The following is a 21,455-nucleotide window of genomic DNA, read 5'->3' as shown; positions in this document are numbered from 1 at the left end:
GTAAACAAGGTCCCTAGAACATGGATAAGAGTGGGCTTTTGAAGCCAGATTGTCTGGATTTGAATCCACTCTTTACTCGTTGTATAATCATTGACAACTTATTTAATTTGTCTCAGTTTCATGACCTGCAAAACATGGATCATAACAGTACCTCAGAGGGTCGCTGTTTTGCATTGTAAAGGAGCTGGCAACGTGCCTGTCACACAGTAAACACTCAGTAAAATTTACCTATTAATGTGATTCTTCATGAAGCTTGAGGCTGATGTGGAGAGAATGGGGGAGAGAATACTGGTCTGCATTTTACAGGTAAAGAAACTGAGGTTCAGAGAGGTTAAGTAAACTGCCTAAGTCAAATAGTAGGGTGAAGTCCTCTGTTCCATCAGACTTCAAAGCCTGCGTGTTCGACTATTTCTGTCTAACGGAGTGGACTCTTTCATGGCCTGTCTTCTCCCGGACATTCCCCTTTACAAATTCCATTGGTGGGGGCAGGAGTTTGAAAGATTTTTCAATGCGGGATGTAGAAAAATCCAAGAACACAATTTGTAAACCTCCAGAGCTCTTCATTATCCGGTCTGTCCACTGTAAAGTCTAGCTTCTGTCCCTTTGGATAAAAGAGAGCATCAAACAAGTCGTAAGGAAGGAACTCAGAATAAGTCTCAGGAAACGTGCCATACATGGAGGTGGTGATTGCCTTAGGTTCGATACAATATCGACACTGGCCTTCTGTTTGTTTGCTTGTTTTAAACTTTGAAATGGTGCCATGTTACAGGCACTTTCCTACATGATGAGCATATCAGGTCAAATACAGTAGTCTCTGCCTCTTCACAGCACGCAGAGTCCCACAGGTGAAACCAGAAACCCTTGCACAATGAGCTGTATCCTACCATAATGATGATATGAAAAGCCAGCTGTAGGACTCCTGAGAAGGAGCGAGCTCTAGGGCCGAGCGAAACTGCAGAGGAGGCGGCATGCAAACTGGACCTTGAGGCATAAGTAGGTGTGTCCTAGTTAGAGAAGAGGAAGTAGAATATTCCGGGATCTGAGCAAAGATCTGAAGAGAGGGAAGGAGAGTTAGATGGAAGGGGCTGAGACACAATGTGCAGAAAGGAATTTGGTGGGCAGGCAAGAGGATGCAGTGCCATGATGGCAGGGACTTTCCTTGTTCACTCTGATGCCTCAGATGGTGTCTGACACATGGTTGGTACTCATTAATTACCTGTTGGCTAATTGAATGCTAAAACAGGTACCTACTTCCGGTGATTCTGACTTGACTGATCAGGGAGAGGGCTGGGGCACTGGTATGTTTTAAAAACTCCCCAGGTGTTTCTAATGTACTTCCAAGTTTAGTACTGAACTGAATGAATGACCTGAACCGGTGGAGCTGAGAAAATTTATCTTCCTAGTTTTCTGTGGGTCAGAAGCCTTACTCCTTGAAAACGTTTTGGGTGAAGGTACAATGGTATTTTCCTGTTTTATACAGGGGGGAAATGTAAGCTGCCAAAGATTTGTTTAAAAAATAAGTCCAGGGCTTCCCTGGTGGCGCAGTGGTTGAGAGTCCGCCTGCCGATGCAGGGGACACGGGTTCGTGCCCCTGTCCGGGAAGATCCCACATGCCGCGGAGTGGCTGGGCCCGTGAGCCATGGCCGCTGAGCCTGCGCTCCGCGATGGGAGAGGGCACAACAGTGAGAGGCCCACGTACCGCAAAAAAAAAAAAAAAAAAAAAGTCTGGCTGATACGGTAAAATATTAACGGTAGAATCTAGGTATACAGGTGGGTATATAAAAGTTTTCAATTTAGATGTTTTCAAACTTTTTCTTAATAAAATGTTGGAGAAAAATTAGCTTGAATCAAAGCTAAAACATGATAATTGAGTCTCAATGAGAAACTGACAGAAACCTGAGTGTCATTTAGTCCAGTATCCTATGAGGGGACAGAGGAGCAGTAGAGGCCTCCCTGGTAGGAAACAGTGGTGCTGCGGTGGTGTGTTGGTCCACTTGGTTGGAGCAGAAGCAGGGGTCTCTGCTAAATGAACCCAGGGTGTTGATTCAGCTGGGTTCAAGTGACTTTAGGTAATTGATGTGATGTTTCTGCACCTTAGTTTCCTCATCTGTTAAATGAGAGTCATATTAATAGCTTCCTTAAGTACTAAACTCACAGAGCTGTTATGAGGATCAAATGATGTAAATGGTATAAATCTAATAGCTTTCAAAGGCAGATACAAGGACTTTCCAAGAAATCTGACAATACGGATAGTGTTAAGGGAATTAGTTTCTGGATCTTGGTTCCCATAAGTAATTCTGCTAGAAAGGATTTATCTGAGGAAATGATGAGTATTGAGGTGTTATGCCGGTTTTCTATTCCCAACTCCCCATGCATAATCATCTTTATCCCATTTGATAAAATAAAAAGACATAGTTGTCCCCATCTTATTATGGTAACTTGCACTGGGTGTAAAATCCTCCAGGCCTCCAAAGAGACTATTTAAAATACTAGGGTAGGCTAAGCCTCTTCTAATCCAGGCTGCCTGCACCCAAAGTCGGGCTTGTGTTTTTTCTTGACTTATGCCACATCCTGTGAAGAAGGAAATGTGGCCTCTGGGATGGACTATTTTGGCCCCTGTTAGATGTTTTGAATCCAGTTACACTGTAGGGTAGGGACATGATGGCATTTTTTATTTAACAACCTCAACCTTTCCGTCCCCTGACTATTGTCAAAGAATCTATCACTTCTGGAAATTCCCTGGCGGCCCACTGGTTAGGACTCCGCACTTCCACTGCAGGGGGCATGGTTTCAACCCCTGGTCAGGGGAACTAAGATCATGCATGCCTTGCGGCATGGCCAAAAAAGAATCTATCACTTCTTACAGTCTTGTGACAACAAACAAATAAATGGGGGTGGGGGAGGGGTGGGGAGTATTGATCAAAAATTCAAAAACTGAATGGCACTTTATATACTTTATTTCATTCAGGAACAAATTTCTCAGCAAGATCCTCTCTCTTTGAATTCAGAAGTGAGATGGTTGTCATGAGGATGTGTCTTAATATATTTATTTGGATAGAAAAATGTAGTCAGATCTTTTTTGACAGAAAAACAATCTGATTTGGCTGGTTGGTTTGACAGTGAGGGCTGACTTTTCCAGTTAGATGTTACGCAGATATTTCCATGAGCTAAAAATACAGCACCAAGATTTTTGAATAAAATATATTTAAATCACACTGTTTAAGCGAGAAAGATTCTTTGTCAAAGTTTTTATTACCTAAGGTATTTTGAAATTAATGGTATTTTCATTTTCTACACCTTTCTGAACATACCAGGTCAATCAAAATGCCTCTAGGTAGAAAAGTAACAAGTCTGATTTAATAATTGTCTGATAATTCTTGAGAAAGCCCTTTTGATAAACTTCCCAGAAATCCAGAAAGTCATTGGCTTTCCCGACTGGATAACAAATGCTTTTGCAAGTCAAGTATTTTCTAATTCTTTGCTTGCAACAGAATTGAGGGAAGAATAGAGTTTCAGCTAATAGATAAAATGCATTTTAATGATAGATCATTCTGCAGTTTTTGGAATATAACTTGGAAGGAGTTCAAAGAACTGAATGATATTTGCTGCAACAAAACTCTATTCCCATCCTCTGATTTGTGTGGAAAAGTTTTCTTAACACTTACGTCTATAAAACGGAAAAATAGAGTGGAATTAATGCTGAACATTATCTCAGCCTAGCAGTAACGTTTATATGAGGTAATTTTTTAAAGCATAATTTATCTTAGTAAGAGAGGCATTTATAATAAAATATTAATTTTATTAGTATAGCAGAGCTGTTGTCCCCCACCCATACCCCCTTAACCCTCCCATGAGATCACCGGCAGACAATTCCTATCATGCAGATGGCCTCCTGTGTTTTTCTGCTTGAGGGGCGCCTCAGGAGCAACCTTCTACCAATGAAAACAAGCTGGTGGACTAATATCCCAGGACAGTTCTGAGCTGTGTTCTACACAGTCATTCAAAAAGTCCCTGTGAGGATGAGCTCCAGTTGCCTTCGAGGTGATTCACTAATTCATGTATCAGGCTTTTTTCTCTTTCCCTTTTTCACTTCTCTCCCTTACCATGCTTTCCATGATCACCTCTCAAAAGAAGACTTACGCCCAATTCCTTTACTCAGGATCTGGGAGAATCCCAAGTTAAGAAAGTCAGATTCTAAGGATACAACAGTGAGCTTTCATTATATGTATTATATTGCATGAAAATAGTAATGTAAGCTACACAAGGACGGAGATTTTTGTCTGTTTTATTCACTGATATATCACAAACATCTAGAACAGTGCTTGAATCATAGCGTTTAATGAGTAGTAGTAATAGCTAATATTTATTGAGTGCTTAGTATGTGCTTGATATATGATTTTTTCAGAAAGCATTTAATCATCAAAAATAACTTATGATATAGCTATTATTATTATTATTATTCCCCTTTTGGATATAAAGGAATTAAGGATAAACAATGGATCCATAGCACCCATCTTTTAAATTGTGGATCCTGGTTTCTAACTAAGGTCCCTTTGATACTGGACCCCGTTCTTTTCTAATTTTTTGTTTTTGCTTTGTTTTGTTTTTGTTATATGTCTGACTCCTCCATTGGTCTTAACTTTTATGAAAGGTAGGGTCCCTATTCAACTCTGTATCCCCAACACCTAGCTTAGAAGCTGGAATAAAGTAGGAACTCAGTAATGTTTGTTGAATGAATAAAACGAATAGTGGCTTATTTATACATATCTATGTTGAGGAAGAAAGGAAAAGGATGTATTCTGGATCCAATTGGAGAAAAGCCTTGAATATAACCTGAGATATGGTCTACTTTAAGACAAGGCATTTTTAGGATTCTGCCATTTAAAACTCCCCTGAGGGGCTTCCCTGGTGGTGCGGTGGCTAAGAATCTGCCTGCCAATGCAGGGGACACGGGTTCAAACCCTGTCTGGGAAGATCCCACATGCTGCGGAGCAGCTAAGCCCGTGTGCCACAACTACCGAGCCTATGCTCTAGAGCCCACGAGCCACAACTACTGAGCCCACGTGCCACAACTACTGAGCCCGCGAGCCTAGAGCCTGTGCACCACAACAAGAGAAGCCACCGCAATGAGAATCCCGCGCACTGCAACAAAGAATAACCCCTGCTTGCCACAACTAGAGAAAGCCCGTGCGCAGCAACGAAGACCCAACACAGACAAAAATAAAAATAAATTAAATAAATAAATTTATTTTAAAAAAAACAAAAAAACTCCCCTGAGATTTTGTTTTTCCCTTGACCGCACCCTGTGGCATGGGGAACTTTCCCAACCAGGGATGGAACCCACACCTCCTGCAGTGGAAGCTCGGAGTCTTAACCACTGGACCACCAGGGAAGCCCTAGCCTGAGATTTTTGTTTCCACCACCAATTCAACCTGGAGTCTATTTTAGCTAGCTAGTGTTTGGAGCTGACTTCCTTGTTGAATTTTCCTTCATCTAAGTATTTAACCCATATCTCTTTCTTTCATTTAGAGGTTTCCTGGCAGAGATATTTAAACCACTTCTGAACCTGAATTCCTTGTATCCAATAATCTGTAAGTCAATGAAAATGGGACTCTTTTGACCATTATTGTATTAAGTGCCTGGCATGCAGTTGGCACTCAATAAATGCTGTTAAATGAATGAATGAGGCAGAAGTAGAGAGAGGAAATTGTCTAGTTTCCAGTGATTATCCATGAACAATTAAAAAATATGTATATCTTCAACGCTTTACATAAGTTAATACTTACTGGGTTTGTGAAAAGAGCAACTTCAAATTTATTTATTATTTATTTATAAATTTAATTTATTTTTTTGGCTGCATTGGGTCTTCGTTGCTGCATGTGGGCTTTCTCTAGTTGTGGCGAGTGGGGGCTGCTCTTTGTTGCAGTGCATGGGCTTCTCATTGCAGTGGCTTCTCTTGTTGTGGAACATGGGCTCTAGGCGTGAGAGCTTCAGTAGTTGTGGCAGGTGGGCTCAGTAGTTGTGGCTTGCAGGCTCTAGAGTGCAGGCTCAGTAGTTGTGGCTCATGGGCTTAGTTGCTCTGTGGCATCTGGGAGCTTCCTGGCAGGGCTCGAACCTGTGTCCCCTGCATTGGCAGGCGGATTCTTAACCACTGCACCACCAGGGAAATCCCAACTTCAATTTTAGATAATGTGAAATTTTAGCAAAACGAATCTTAGTGCTTCAACTATGATGTGAAAATTGTACTTTTAAATTTTTCTATGACTAAAATTAATATTTATTATGAATCTATGTCAGGATGCTTTAACTGTGGGCAATAGAAAATATAACTCAAATTGACTTAAACAATAAAGAATTTATTGGCTAATGTAAGAGGACATCCAAAAGTAGGGAAGAATTCAGGGTTGGTCTATTGGTTGAATTACATCATCAAGGACCAAATTCTTTTCATCTTTCTGCTCTGTCATTCATGCTGTTGGCTTCAGACTCATTCTGGTCCCCCTCATGACTGCAGGTTGGCTCTCAACAGCAGTTGGGCTACAAAGATGTCTTGTTTCAAAGAAAGATAGATTGGCTCCCATTGCTGACTCTAAACTTTCCCAGAAACTTCCATAAATTGCTTTAACTCATAATTGCTCAGAATTGGGTCACTTATCATTCTTGAATTAATTAATGGCAGGGGGCAATTGAAATGCCCTTGTACCAATCAGGTATATCACTTGAGTCAGGATCAGTTTCTCAAGTTTCATTGCTGGTCCTCAATTAGAGAGAGAGGGAATAGCTACTAGGGAGTCAAACACAATGTCTAACCCAACGCTAGCTTATACCTAGGTTGTAAAAGCTTCATCTCAGTCAATTCAGTGTTGCTATGCTTTGCTGCAGTTTTGGTGGAGAGTGGGACTTTGGAAGTGGCATAACTTCGAGGAAGCATCCTGGTCTAGTTGTCACCCATCCACACCTGTTCTTGTTTTTTTTTTTTTTTTTGGTGGGATCTTAGTTCCCAGACCAGGGATTGAACCCCTGGGCCCTCAGCACTGAGAGTGCAGTGTCCTAACCACTGGACTGCCTGGGAATTCTCGTGTTTACATCTGGTTTTCAACCACAGCTGACCCGTCCTCTTTCTCTTCCTCTCACACCACTCTCTTTTGAGTAAACAGAAATACTCTGCTGAGGCATGTTGGGAACTGTGTGGAGTATTTTCATGTCTGTCTGTCTAGTCAGGGATTTTAAACTCAACACCTGGGGACTTCCCTGGTGGCGCAGTGGTCAAGAATCCGCCCGCCAATGCAGAGGACAGGGGTTCGAGCCCTGGTCCGGGAAGATCCCACATGCCGCGGAGCAACTAAGCCCATGTGCCACATGAGCCTGCACTCTAGAGCCCGCGAGCCACAACTACTGCAGCCCGCGTGCCTAGAGCCTGTGCTCTGCAACATAAGAGAAGCCACCGCAATGAGAAGCCCGTGCACCGCAACAAAGAGTAGCCCCCGCTCGCTGCAACTAGAGAAAGCCCACGCACAGCAACGAAGACCCAACTCAGCCAAAAAATAAATAAATAAATAAATTTTAAAAATAAAAAAAAAATACATAAATAAACTCAGTGCCTGTAGGGGAAAGTCAGTATAGTGGACCAGGAACAAGATAATAGGGAGTGAGGACTGGTAAACCTAGGAAGGGCATGCTCCACTCAAAGCCATTCAAAATCACATTGTTTAAAAACCCTCTGCTTGCCAAACAAGACCTGCTTGTGGGCAAGATTCATTCTGTGATGAACTTCACTCTGGGGTTTTGCCATTTCTCTAGGTCCTACCTGGGGAAGTGGATACACACCTTCCCTGCCTTTGGATCGTCCCAGTCTCTGTTGTCTCTTTCATCCTGCTGGGCTCAGTCCTGGGCAGTAGCAGGTAGTCAGGTAACCCCTTCTTTCCAGGAAATCATTTTCACTTAAATTCTCCTCTGACTCTCTCATCTTCCTAACCCAGGGGATTTTTCCAATTTCAGGATATGGGAAGCAGAAAGCTTTCTACCATTTGCAGACTTCCAAATCAATTGTATTTACTAAGCACAAGCATTTTTTTCCACTTCTTCTGGGGCCCTAGCCCCAAACTCAAAGCAAAGAAAAGGCTCTTGGCTTCTCTTTTTCTGCTGCATTACCTCTCTTAAGATGATGGGCATAACATTCCTCAGCTGTTGCATGAAAAGGGAGAAGGATCATGGGGTGAAATAGGGGAAGATGTTATCCTGCTATAGAAGAAATATAGTGTCCAGAACAAGGGAGCATTCATCAGACTACACAGGGAATGTCTTGTATGTTGCTGTGTATCTCATCTTAGAAAGAATATATTTATCCACAAAGATCCAGGGAGGTAAAGGGATTCTGAATCACATTATATAAGTATCTAATCAATAAGACTTCTATACAACATTCAGCATCCAAGGCTGAGGATGTAACAGTCAAGATAGGCTAGTTTATGCTGTGATAGTAAATGACCTCTGCTCCACGCACAGCTGGGTTGGCCCATGCTCCGGCTGGCAGCGAGCTTTAACATCTGGGACCCGACTGGGGCAGCGGGGACCTGCGTGCAGTGGGCACGGCCAATGCACCGGGCTGGAGGGTGAGCCTTGTGCCCGGGGTGGGACACAGCCGACACCTCCAGATAAGGCCCAGAGCGGCCAGGGGACCTCCGGTGCCAGGCGAAAATATCTTCCTGTCTGCGCCTAACCTCATCGGTTATGCACAGATTGTCTTCACCATCATTTCTTTCTACTTCATGCTCTGCTGCCCCCTCACGTCCTCCTCCTTCTACCTGCTCAGTGGATTTCTGGACGCTTTTGATGGACACGCTGCTCGAGTCCTTAATCAAGGGACTGGGTTTGGGGCCATGCTGGACATGCGGGCAGACTGCTGCTCCACAATGTGTCTGCTGGTCAACCTGGCCCTACTGTACCCTCACGCCACCCTTCTCTTCCAGCTCAACGTGAGCTTGGATGTGGCCAGCCACTGGCTGCACCTCCACAGTTCTGTGGTCCGAGGCAGTGAAACCCACAAGATGATTAACCTGTCTGGAAACCCAGTGCTTTGCATCCTCTACACCTCCAGACCTGCTCTATTTATCCTGGGTGCTGGAAATGAGCCCTTCTACTGCGTTCTCCTCCGTCATGTTCTCTGTAATCCTGGGGACCAGTCCCACCCCTGTGATCTCTCAGGGACCTTTAGTTGGCTTTGTGGGTCTTTTCCGAATGTGCCTCTGGATCACCACCTGATCACAGCCGCCTGCAACATGGCTGCCTTGGACGCAGCAGATCGTGCCAAGAAGACGTGACCCTGGAACCCCCAGTCCCTGGCTGCCCACCGGCCCTGGGAGTCTCACTGTGCCACGTGGCTCCCCTGTCGCTCCTAGGAGGTCCCAGGCTCATATCTTCCCAATGTGTCATCCAACCTGCTGGGAAGGGGGGCCAGCCTCTTTGGTGATGTCATGTTCTCCATAATCCTGGGGACCAGTCCCACCCCTGTGGTCTCCAGGGACCTATACTTCAAATCAGGAAGGATGCTCAGGAGGGCCCATCCACACGGGCAGTGCTCCTGGGACCCCAAGAGAGCTGTCTGAGGACTGGGTATTGTCACACCCACTGGCTCAGCCCTGGGATCTGGCTTGGCCTGAGACCTTAGGGAGACTTGAGTGAGGGAGGTGGGGTAGGGGCCAGGTTTCCCAAAAGGCAGGGATTCAGACCTCTGCCCCTGGCTAGAGTAATCTTGTGGGTCTAATGGTCAGGAGAGAAGGGGCTGTCGATATCCCCATTGCAATCTCCTCTGTCCTGGCTCTGAAAACCTTGATAATGAGGGTGGGAGTGTCACTGGAAAACAAAGTAACAAACAAACAAAAAAACCCTAAAAAATCTTGGTGACTTACAAAATTAAAAATGTATTTCTTGCTCCTGTTACATGCCCATCACATTTCATTCTTTTCTAGGGAGATGGAGTCAGCTTTACTCTGGAACACACACCATTTGCTGACCATTTTGGCCAAGAGGAAATGGACAAGGGGAACCCTGACTCTTAAAGCAATTGCAAATATTTGCTAAAGTAAATCACATGGCCTGAGATGGCAAAATGAGGAGGGCTATTTCATGATGGGAAATCAGAATACTTCATGGACAGTTATATAATCTACCATGTAGGAAGTCCTGTATCATCTTCTTTGGGGGTCCTCTGTGGATCATCTAAGAACCCCCAGGGATTTACATGGTTCAAAATGAGGTCTCATACAAGGCATAGTAATATTTAATATATATTAGCTGTCATTGTTATTATTATTAATATTTCATTAAGAAGGGAATATTCTATACGTTACCTACATATAAATCTTTTGAGGATGAACAGGAGAAATTTCTGTTTTTTTTTTTTTAATTGAAGTATAGTTAATTTACAATGTTGTGTTACTTTCAAGTGCACAACAAAGTGATTCAGTTATTTATGTATATATATTATTTTTCAGATTCTTTTCCATTATAGGTTGTTACAGGACATTAAGTATAGTTCTCTGTGCTATACAGTAGGTCATTGCTTATCCATTTTATATATAGTAGTGTGTATAGGTTAATCCCAAACTGCCAATTTATTTCTCCCCCCCCTTACCTCTGCTAACCCCTTTGGTAACTATAAATTTGTTTTCTATGTCTGTGAGTCTATTTCTCTGGTATTTCTTGCTTGAACAGCAAAAGACACACTGGTGTGCTAGTCTCCAGCAAGATACCGTATTACATAAGGAATGGTTGAGTAATTCAGAATATTCAGCTCGAGGAAGAGAAGCCACAGGTGGGACAATATGGCTGTCTTCAAATATATGAAAGTCTTTATGTGAAAACAAATTACACGAACAACGTGCAGGTCCTCGGGAGACAGCTCTGGTAGTGGAATAAATTTGTCTGGCAGGCTTAATTCTTCCAAGAACCTGCCTATAGTGTCATGAAGCACAATGAGCTTTGTGGTGGTTGAAGAACCAATAATAATGAAACTTACACTTATATAGTCCTTAGTATATGCCAGGCATTGGTCCAAGTCTTTACATATACTAATTTAAGCTCAAAACAATCCTATGAGATAGGAACAATTATGTTCCCATTTTTCAGGCGGAAAAAAATGAAGTACAGATTAAGGAACTGCTAAAGTCACACATCTGTAAGTGGTAGAGCCAATGATTGAACTTACCAGTCTGTCTCTAGGGTCCATCCTCTTAACCCTTGCGCTATATCGCCTTTGTATAGTTGGAATTCACTTGGAAAGCCTTAGTTAATCAGTCTTATAACTGGTCATCGAATTTGTGATCTTTGTTTCGCCTCTGGGTCTTCTGTGCAACTCTACAACAAGACACTTTAAAAAAAAAGTTGAAGTACAGTTGATATACAGTATTGTGTTTCAGGTGTACAGCAAAGTGATTCAGTTTTATATATATATATATATATTTTTTCAGATTCTTTTCCCTTATAGGTTATTACAAGATACTGAATATAGTTCCCTGTACTATACAGTAGAGTCTTTTTGTTAATCTATTTTATGTATAGTAGTGTGTATCTGTTAACACCATACTCTTAATTTATCCACCCCCCTTTCCCCTTTGGTAACCATAAGTTTGTTTTCTATGTCTGTGGGACTGTTTCTGTTTTGTAAATAAATTCATTTGTATTATCTTTTAGATTCCAGTGATGTTATATAATATTTGTCTTTCTCTGTCTGACTTACTTCAGTTAATATGATATTCTCTAGGTCCATCCATGTTGCTGCAAATGGCAAGATTTCATTCTTTTATGGTTGAGTAATATTCCATTGTATATATATACCACATCTTCTTTATCCATTCATCTGTTAATGGACACTTAAGTTGCTTCCATGTCTTGGCTACTGTAAATAATTCCACTATGAACATTGGGGTGCATGTATCTTTTCAAATTAGATTTTTTCATCTTTTTCAGGTGTATGCCCAGGAGTGGGATCACTGGATCATAGGGTAGCTCTATTTTTAGTGTTCTTTTGTTTTTTGGCCGTGCCCCACAGCTTGTGAGATCTTAGTTCCCTGACCAGGGATTGAACATGGGCCCTCAGCCATGAGAGCACAGAGTTCTAACCACTGGACCGCCAGGGAATTGCCTATTTTTAGTTTTTTAAGGAACCTCCACACTGTTCTCCATGGTGGCTGCACCAATTTACATTCCCACCAACAGTGCAAGAGTGTTCCCTTTTCTCCACACCCTCTCCAGCATTTACTGTTTGTAGGCCTTTTAAATTTTTTATTTATTTATTTATTTTTGGCTGCATTGGGTTTTTGTTTCCATGCGGGCTTTCTCTAGTTGCTGTGAGTGGGGGCTACTCTTCGTTGAGGTGCGCGGGCTTCTCATTGCAGTGGCTTCTCTTGTTGGGAGCACGGGCTCTAGGCGTGTGGGCTTCAGTAGTTGTGGCACATGGGCTTAGTTGATCTACAGCATGTGGGATCTTCCTGGACCAGGGCTGGAACCCGTGTCCGCTGCATTGGCAGGTGGATTCTTAACCACTGCACCACCAGGGAAGTCCCATGTAGACCTTTTGACGATGGCCACTCTGAACGGTGTGAGGTGATACCTCACTGCAGTTTTGATTTGAGTTTCTCTAATAATTAGCGATATTGAGCATCTTTACATGCACCTGGTGGCCATCTGTGGGTCTTCTGTGGAGAAATGTCTATTTAGGTGTTCTGCCCATTTTTTGATTGGGTTGTTTGCTGTTTTGATATTGAGTTGTATGAGCTGTTTGTATATTTTGGAAATTAGCCCCTTGTCAGTCCCATTGTTTGCAAATATTTTCTCCCAGTCCATAGGTAAGACACACCTTTTAAATTATACTCGATTTCTACGCATTTGGTTTGTCACTCAGGATGAGTGGTCTGTAGTGACATCTCACACAGTTGGGGGGGGTCTATGACGGAGGCTGGAAAGCTGGGAGCCAAGTTTGGAATTGGTGTGGTATAGAGGTGGCAGTGGTGGTGGGGGAGGGCAGCTAGAACTTGACTCTGGAGTTGGTAGGCTGGCCTGTGGTTATGGGGTGGAGAACAAAGTGAGAATGCCATTTGAGAACCAGATCCACAGTGAGCCAAGCTCCAGTCAAAGGGGTCTGGCAGCAAGATCTGGGGCACAGCAATGATTTGGCAACAGGCTGGTAGCGGGAGGCTGACAGATGAACTGGCAGGTTCAGGAAGGATGTAAGTTGAAACCTGCAGAGATTCCTGAGACAGAGGGCCTAGTGGGAAGAACCTTTCATAGGACCCTGCTGGCCTCACCTAGCTGTTTAGCAAGTAAAGCCAGGTTGAACATAAGTGACTTTCTCCTTGCTGTTAGTATTTCACTACAGAGCAGCAATCTGGTGCAAAGCCCTCCTGATAGTCTTAGGACCCTCTTCACTCAAGTACTGGGGAGACTGGGTAGTGGTTATGTTCCTTGACTCTGATGCCTGGGTTCAAATCCCAGCTCTGGCTCAGTGACGCTGGGGGATGAATTACCTAACCTCTTAGTGTCTTAGTTTCTTCATCTATAAAATAAAAAGATAACAGTGTTACTTCTGAATCAGTATAGCATAGTGATTAAAGAGCACTGTCTCTGGAGTCAGAATGCTTGATTTATGTCCTTAATCTTCCACTTATGTCTGTGGGACCTCAGGCAAGTTATCAGATGTCTTGCTCCAGGTTTAAGGCCTATAAAATGGACACAAAATAATAGGCACTTATGACATAGGGCTGTGACACGAATTAATATTATATATAACATAATAATATAATTATATTATATATATATATATACACACACACACACACACACACACACACACACATACAGAGAGAGAGAGAGAGAAAAACACTGGCACATAGCAAATACTCAATAAATGTTAATTATAGTCTATACTGCCCATATCAGAAGACCACACTCAGAAGGCTCCCACAAGCAGGATCCCCTTTACCCAGCGAACCTGATGAGCAATACTTGGGCGGAATAAACTCAGTGTTCAGTTCCAGCCCCTTCATCCAGTTGGAGAAGGAAGAAAGTTGCACTCCCCCTGGCAGTCAAATTGAAACAGAAGAAAGACACAGTCAAAGGCATCCAAAGTAGAGACTTGCCTACCAATCCCAAGGCAACTCTAAGAAGGAGTGATTGTGGTTAGGAAGGTGGCGTGAAGAGCGAGAATGGCACAGTTTGTTCATCCCCACTACCAGATGTGCAAATCAGAGAAAAGTTCTGAGCAAGATATCATCATTATATCACTACATTTGGAGGGTAGAGCTTAACAGATTGTTACCTTGCTTTTTAGTGTTTCACAGTGAAAAAACCTAGGGTGGGAGTTCAACACCTTCATCTCCCGAGGAAGCACCTCTATCATAGACTGTTATTCCAGGAGCAATTTGTAAGTAGTCTTTTGCTCATGGAGAATAATGGGTCATGCCAGGTAAACATGAAGAATGTAGATTTCTTTCCTCCCAGTTCTTTTTCTTAACTGCTTGGGAACTTTTTTTTTTTTTTTTTTGGTCTGAGAGCAAGCTTGTAAAAAAAATGCTGCTGCCTCTTTTCAATAACTGTTAAGATGTTATAGGTTAATAACCACGTTAACTAGTAAAATTTGGAGATAAGATGATTCTTTCACTTGTAAGAATGTGCTACTGTCACACATAATGCCATGTTAGTCCTCACCATTTATTCTTCTCTCAATACAATTGTTACTGAGTACAGGCTCACTCTACTTGCCACATGACAGGCCAATAAATCGGGAGACGAGGTGTTGAGGCAAGGAATAGTGACTTTATTCAGAAAGCCGGGCATCTGAGAAGATGGCAGACTAGCATCCTAGAGTACCATCTTATCAGGGTCTGGATGATAGTTTCTTTTATAGAACAGAGAGGGGGAGGGGGTGAGGAGGTAAAGTAAAAGTAAAAAGGCCAGAAGTCTTGCAAAATATCTCCTGGTTTGGTCAGCCTCAGGGAGGGGATGTGTTAATTTCTTCTTCCTTACAGCCATTCACAGGTGGACAGGGTCAGAATGTTTCCCTGAGAGCTGAACAAAGGCACTTTAGTTTAACATTCAGGCAGAGGGGCAGGTTCCCCAAAGCAGGCCATTTTGTATGCTTAAAGCTATAGACAGATTCCACATATATGTGTTAGCATATGGTATTTGTTTTTCTCTTTCTGATTTACTTCACTCTGTATGACAGACTCTAGGTCCATCACATATATATGGAATCTAAGAAAAAAAAAAAAAGGGTCATGAAGAACCTAGGGGCAAGATGGGAATAAAGACGCAGACCTACTAGAGAATGGACTTGAGGATATGGGGAGGGGGCAGGGTAAGATGTGACAAAGTGAGAGAGTGGCATGGACATATATACACTACCAAACATAAAGTAGATAGCTAGTGGGAAGCAGCCACATAGCACAGGGAGATCAGCTCGGTGTTTTGTGACAACCTAGAGGGGTGGGATAGGGAGGGTGGGAGGGAGGGAGATACAAGAGGGAAGAGATATGGGAACATATGTGTATGTATAACTGATTCACTTTGTTCTAAAGCAGAAACTAACACACCATTGTAAAGCAATTATACTCCAATAAAGATGTTAAAAAAAGAAAAAACTATAGGCAGCAACATTTTAGCGATTATAGCAACAAAAAGCAACGGAGAGCAAAGGTTAAAGTAAAAGAAACAGATCCAACATAGAGTCAGATTTTGTTCTTCCCTTTTACACAATCTTTTGGTATCTTAAATATTTCATAAGTGCCTACAGGGAGAAAGGAGTCAGGCACTCTGGGGCTGATATCTTGTCCCTTCTTCCATTATTTTACATCTTTCTTTTCTGAACCTTGCCATTTCCAAGTCACTAGCCTTTCTTCTGTCTGTCCAGAGACTTTATCCACTCTTCGTTCAGCTGTGAGTCAGTCATTCAGTGATATTTACTATGTCTGGAATCGATACCTAACTCTGTGGAGGCCACAATATACAAGATGAAGCCACTTTGTAAGCAGATAGATTGCGGGGGGGGGGGTCCCTGGAGAAAGAGAACCAGGAATGGCTTTCTTGACACAAGTGAACTCATTTTGGCCTAAGCCATGTTGTGAACTCATTTTGGCCGAAGCCTAGCCAAAATGAGTTTACAATGCCCGCCCTTGAACAGGTGTTGGTAATTAATGATCTTAAGGGAACAAAGAAATGCAGGAACAGAGAAGAGGCAGTCAAAGGATAGTGCAGTGACAAAGCAGAGTTCTAGTTCCTGCTTAAGGGATATACATAATAATATATCTTTGACTTCTGCAGGAATTAAGACCCCCACCCAGGTGTAGGACAGGATGATGATGTTGATGTTGACTCTTCTTACTTCAGTCAACCAAGACTTGGACTCTCTGGACATTTGCCCCAATTTTATGCTGAATTCTACTTTACTTAAGACCCTTCTTGAATATGCATGTACCCTTAGCTTAAAACTTTCCCGGTTTGGCTGTTTGGGGAGGCACTGCTCTGGGAGAGATCTCTGGTGTTCTTCTTACTTGCTGTAAGTAATAATAAATCCTTCCTTCTCCCAATCTTTGGCTTGGTTGTGTCTATTGACTCGACACCCACCAAGAGGCAAACCCAGTTTTCCCGTAACAACTATGTTCAAGGAACCTACGGTCTATATTTATTTATTTATTTATTTATTTAACATCTTTATTGGAGTATAATTGCTTTACAATGGTGTGTTAGTTTCTGCTCTATAACAAAGTGAATCAGTTATACATATACGTATGTTCCCATATCTCTTCCCTCTTGCGTCTCCCTCCCTCCCACCCTCCCTATCCCACCCCTCCAGGCGGTCACAAAGCACCGGGCTGATCTCCCTGTGCCTATGGTCTATATTAAATACAGCAGAAGTATGCCTGAAATGAGGATAGAAAGACAGTGATGGAGAATGATAGTGTGAAGGATGGGGATGGGGTGGGGGCGTGAGGGTTAGTATTTGAAGTGAGAGCAGCATAATGTCTGTGAACTATGGTTGAAGTGGTCACATCGTTTAAAAAAATCCTGGTGAGGTTATATTAAATTACATTTCAAGGGTACACTTTGAAGTATGTGAAAGCATCCCTGATGAAGCAAGAGATAATTTGATGTGGAGCTAGAGCTGATTCTAGGTGGTACATGGATCTGGCTTTAGACAATAATAAACTAAATGTTAAGAAAGTATTTCCTTTCTAATCCTATTTTAAAAATATATTTTAAAATATTTATATATTTATTTGTCTGTGCCGGGTCTTAGTTGCAGCACGTGGCATCTTCATTGCCACGTGTGGGATCTTCAGTTGTGGCATGTGGGATATTGCAGCACGTGGGATCTAGTTCCCTGACCAGGGATCGAACCTGGGCCCCCTGCATTGGGAGCGTGGAGACTTAGCCACTGGACCACCAGGGAAGTCCCCCTTTGTATTTTGAGCTGTAGGCTTATAGACAAACAGAAAGTCTCATTTACATGCTGCATGTCTTTATTTTTGTTTTTTGTTTTGGCTAACACTTGGTAAACAACACACTTACTTTTTTTTTTTTAAACAAAGGTTAAGCTCAGAAACTCAAGAGGTAGATTTCATCTGGAATTTATTTTTCTTGCATTTATTTTAGTGTATCCTTTTATTTATGGTTAGTGAGTTATATACAGTTTCTTTTCCAAATAAATTATTTAAACAAATTGAGTCGATATAAAGAAACATGATAAGCAGATTAGAACCAAGGTGGCACAAGGTTATGGCAAAATTGTGAAAGTAGTATGGAAGTGACGGAAGTTTAGTAAATAAGAGCACTATGCCTGGAATGAGAAAATCTGGGTTTGAGTCCCTGCAATACCACCAACTAGCTCTGTGACCTTGGGAAGTTCACCTAATCTCTCAGAACCTTAGTATTCTCATCTGTAAAATAGGAAGAAGAATCTCTACATGAACTTCTTTGCAAGCTTGTGAGAATCTGATGAAGGAAGGTGTAAAGTGTGAACAAATGTTGACTTTATATTATGTGAAGCTGCAGAGAGGCAACATGGCTTGATGGTGAGTGTGTCAGGATGGGGAGGGAGATTTGCCAACATTTACAGAGTACTTACTATGGGCAAAATGCTGTAGATTTTTGAAAGTAGAAAAATGAATTCAATTTGGCCTTAGCCCTCAGAGTTTACTGTTTGTCCATGGACTAACACATAGATGTGTATTATTCTGTAGACTGTGATACATTATGGCCCTTCCAAGGGCTAGGGAGTCTGTTAGGTACTTTGTCATACTAGCTCATAACTCAGGAACTGAGATCAGAGAGGCTAAATAATTGTTCCATGGTTAATCATGGTGATGTTCATGAATAAATATTTATTATATGCCCAGTCCTGTGCTAAATTCTCTTATACATTACTTCATTTAAGCCTTATCACAAGCCTGTGAGGTAAGTCCTATCTCCCTTTTAATGATAAGCAAACTAAGACTCACAGAGATCAAGAGGCTTGCGGTTAGTGAATGGTGCCGTTGCAGTTTAATCCTGGGGTGTCGTTTGATTGCAAAACCCATTTCTTCCAATTCTACGGCTTCCAATCAGTGGCTGAGTTGTGGGACTGAGGATGGCTGTGCACAAGGAAGGTCCATTCAGGGCTCTTGAAATGTTAGGTTCTAATCTCAGCTGGGCTTCTCTAAGTTTACTATGTCACAACTCCTCTTTTGTTTCGTAATATATGTCCCTAAACTCTTAAAGGACCAAGTCCTAGGACCATGTGAGTGGCTAATATGGCTGCATGCCACCATAAGGTGATATTGGTGAAGACATTTCAAAACCAGGCAGAAGAACTGGGTGAGAGGGCAAGGTAGGCTATCTACATCTAGTTTGCGGGGGCTAGAGGCTCTCTTTCCTGTGGGAACTTACAGAATCAATTCTTGGTAAATGCAAGGGGACCTTGTGCTAAATCCAATCTCCTCAATTTAGAAAGAGAAGTTAACGGCCAAAGGTCCCACAGCAGGCAGAGGAATGAGACCGCACAGCTCCCCTGTCTCAATGCTCATTTCCCAAGAGCAGTGGTTTTCAGTGTGCTCTCCAGATCAGCAGCCCTAGCACTACCTGGGAACTTGTTAGAAATGCCCACCTCAGAACCACAGAATCAGAGACGGTGGAGGTGGAGCTCAGCACTCTGTTTTAACAAGGCTTCCGAGTCGTTCTGATGCATGCTCAGGTTTGAGAATGACTGCAAAGTATCTGCTATATACTATACATCACATGGCAGGAAGAACAGTGGAGATTTGTCATCACGTCCAAACCCCCAGAAATTCTTCTCCCTCTTTGTTCCCAGGAGGACTGAAGGGGCTCAGTGTAACAACCCCCCGAGATCCACAGAACACTGAGATATTTTAGACAGGGGGATGAACCTATGGAACAAACACTGGCCTGGGGTTGGCAGCCTGGGTGTGCTCCCAGGTAGCCAGAGACAGGTGCTGTCTGGCCATCAGTGTGTGGAGGAGAAGGGCTGGGACCTGGGATACCATCAGGCTTCCCCACCCCCAGTCCAACACAGACAGAGCAGCCAGGAGTCTAGAGAAGGCTCTTCTCCACACTGTCCCTCCGAGTCTGTGAGCCACGAGTTGGGCACGCTCAGAACCCTGCAGTGGATTTCCCAAAGGCAGGAGGCTGGAGGCCTGTGGAAGGAGGGCAGAGGACCAGAGCCGGTGGGATGCAAAGGTGTATGGAAGGCACCTGTGTGCCCCTGCTGACGATTTTTTGCTTTATGTTGAAGGGACGATAATATCTGAGGTGGGGAAATAATGGAAATTGATTTGCGCTTTAGCAGTATCTCTGGCAGCTGCATTACGGATGGATTGGCGGAGGCCAGAGACTTGTGGGCAGGCGGTTATCACGCTAAATCCGAGTGGGAAATGAAAGCTGTGTGTGGTGTGGGAACAGATTTCAGAGAATATGGATTGGGATATTTGGTTATGCCTGGGAGGCAAGGGAGGAGATAGCACCCACCGGGACTTAGTGAGTTGTAAACGTAGTGCCAAAGTCCTGGCTGCTGAAGTCCTGGAACCAGTCGGCTACAAGATCCTGAGGGCTGGATGATCTCCCCCGTTCCCGCCCCACCTTTTCCTCCTAACCCAAGGAACCTGGGCTTTGGAGTCCGGCAGATGAGAGTTCAAAATTCCCGCTGGGGCTTCCCTGGCAGCGCAGTGGTTGAGAGTTCGCCTGCCGATTCAGGGGACACGGGTTCGTGCCCCGGTCTGGGAGGATCCCACATGCCGCGGAGCGGCTGGGCCCGTGAGCCGTGGCCGCTGAGCCTGCGCGTCCGGAGCCTGTGCTCCGCAACGGGAGAGGCCGTAACAGTGAGAGGCCCGCGTACCGCAAAAAAAAAAAAAAATTCCCGCTGGAATGTAACTTCCACCGGGGCAGGATTCTATCTCTGGTTCGCAGCTATATGCTGAGGGACTAAAACAGTGCCTGGCACATAGTAGGGGCTCAAAAAACATTTGCTGAATGAATGAATCAATGAATGAATGGCCATACTCCAAGCCTACTCTCCTCCCTTGTGCATACCCTACTTGGAACGGTTGTTGCTGAAGGAAATCAACTAGCCTCGAACTTGACGCACAGTAGGCGCTCAACATGTTGTGTTTTTCCTTCCTCTCCACAGGAGACCGGGTCCCCAGGCGACCGCAAAAGGGGGTTTTTGTTCCTTGCCTCTTCTCCACCTCCCTTCGCCCCCGCGGGCCCCACGGGGTCATGGGGAGCGAGCGGGCCGGGGAGGCGGGTGGGAGCGGAGCTACGAGGCGGGGAGAGGCGCGGGCGGACTGACAGGCGGCTAGCGCGGAGCCGTTCTCCCCGCTTACGTAAGGCGCGAGTCCCGCGCGGCCGGCCGGGGCTCCGAACGGGGGCGGGCGGAGGCGGCGCCGCCCAGCGGGATCCGGGCTCGAAGCCTTGCGGAGCGCCGCGTCCCGGCGGAGGTGTGTGTTTATTTGACTGCTCCGGGTGGAGAGGCGCGGAACTCCGGCTCCTTACAGCGGAGAGCGCATCCGTCAGCCCTCGGCGGAGGTGGGCGCTGGGCCGTCCGCGCGGGCGGCAGCCGCTGCGACTCCCCGGGAGGTGACAGCCGCCAGGAGGGGCCGAGGCGCGGACCAAACGCTGCCCACGTGCGGGGACCCGGGTTGGGGCTCAGCCCCCAGTTCTCCCGGGGCGTGGGCGACTGGAGGCGCGCCTGGAGTCACCGCCTAGCCCGGCCCCCCCACTCGGGGGAGGCTGGCGTGGGGATGCCCTACTCCCTCCTCGGACGGGGCGTGGGGCGCGAGGTTTAGGAAGGGATCGAGGTGGGGCGGGCCGGGTGGACCTCCAAGCACCTGACGGCTGCCCCCGCCAGGGGCGGGCGCTCGGACGTTCGCTAGAATCGCGGCGTGGGGCGAGGAGGGCGGGGAGGTGTAGCG

At 44.4% G+C, this 21,455-nt stretch overlaps 2 protein-coding genes across 4 annotated transcripts in view; both read left to right on the top strand.

Moving 5' to 3' along the window:
* The first annotated feature begins 508 nt into the window (after positions 1-508).
* LOC111178320 (uncharacterized) lies at positions 509-21,329 on the top strand. The gene is given in 5 exon segments (XM_089910593.1): positions 509-570; positions 8,567-9,158; positions 9,196-9,250; positions 9,253-9,316; positions 20,873-21,329. Coding segments are annotated over 5 exon segments (1,230 nt in total).
* The window catches only part of AK4 (adenylate kinase 4), a 95,346-nt gene continuing 94,927 nt past the window's right edge, over positions 21,037-21,455 (top strand). Inside the window, exon 1 of one of the 3 annotated variants that reach the window (XM_089921412.1) lies at positions 21,037-21,120. The gene's annotated coding sequence lies outside the window, so the exon portion shown is untranslated. The remainder of the gene's footprint in view (positions 21,121-21,455) is intronic. The other 2 variants (XM_089921408.1, XM_022581216.3) reach the window with 2 other exon arrangements.

The sequence above is a fragment of the Delphinapterus leucas genome, chromosome 1 (assembly GCF_059928025.1).
Source record: "Delphinapterus leucas isolate spDelLeu-1000000601 "Yukka" chromosome 1, BTC_Dleu_Yukka2, whole genome shotgun sequence".
Lineage (NCBI taxonomy): Eukaryota > Metazoa > Chordata > Mammalia > Artiodactyla > Monodontidae > Delphinapterus > Delphinapterus leucas.
This window is presented reverse-complemented; position numbering and strand designations above follow the sequence as displayed.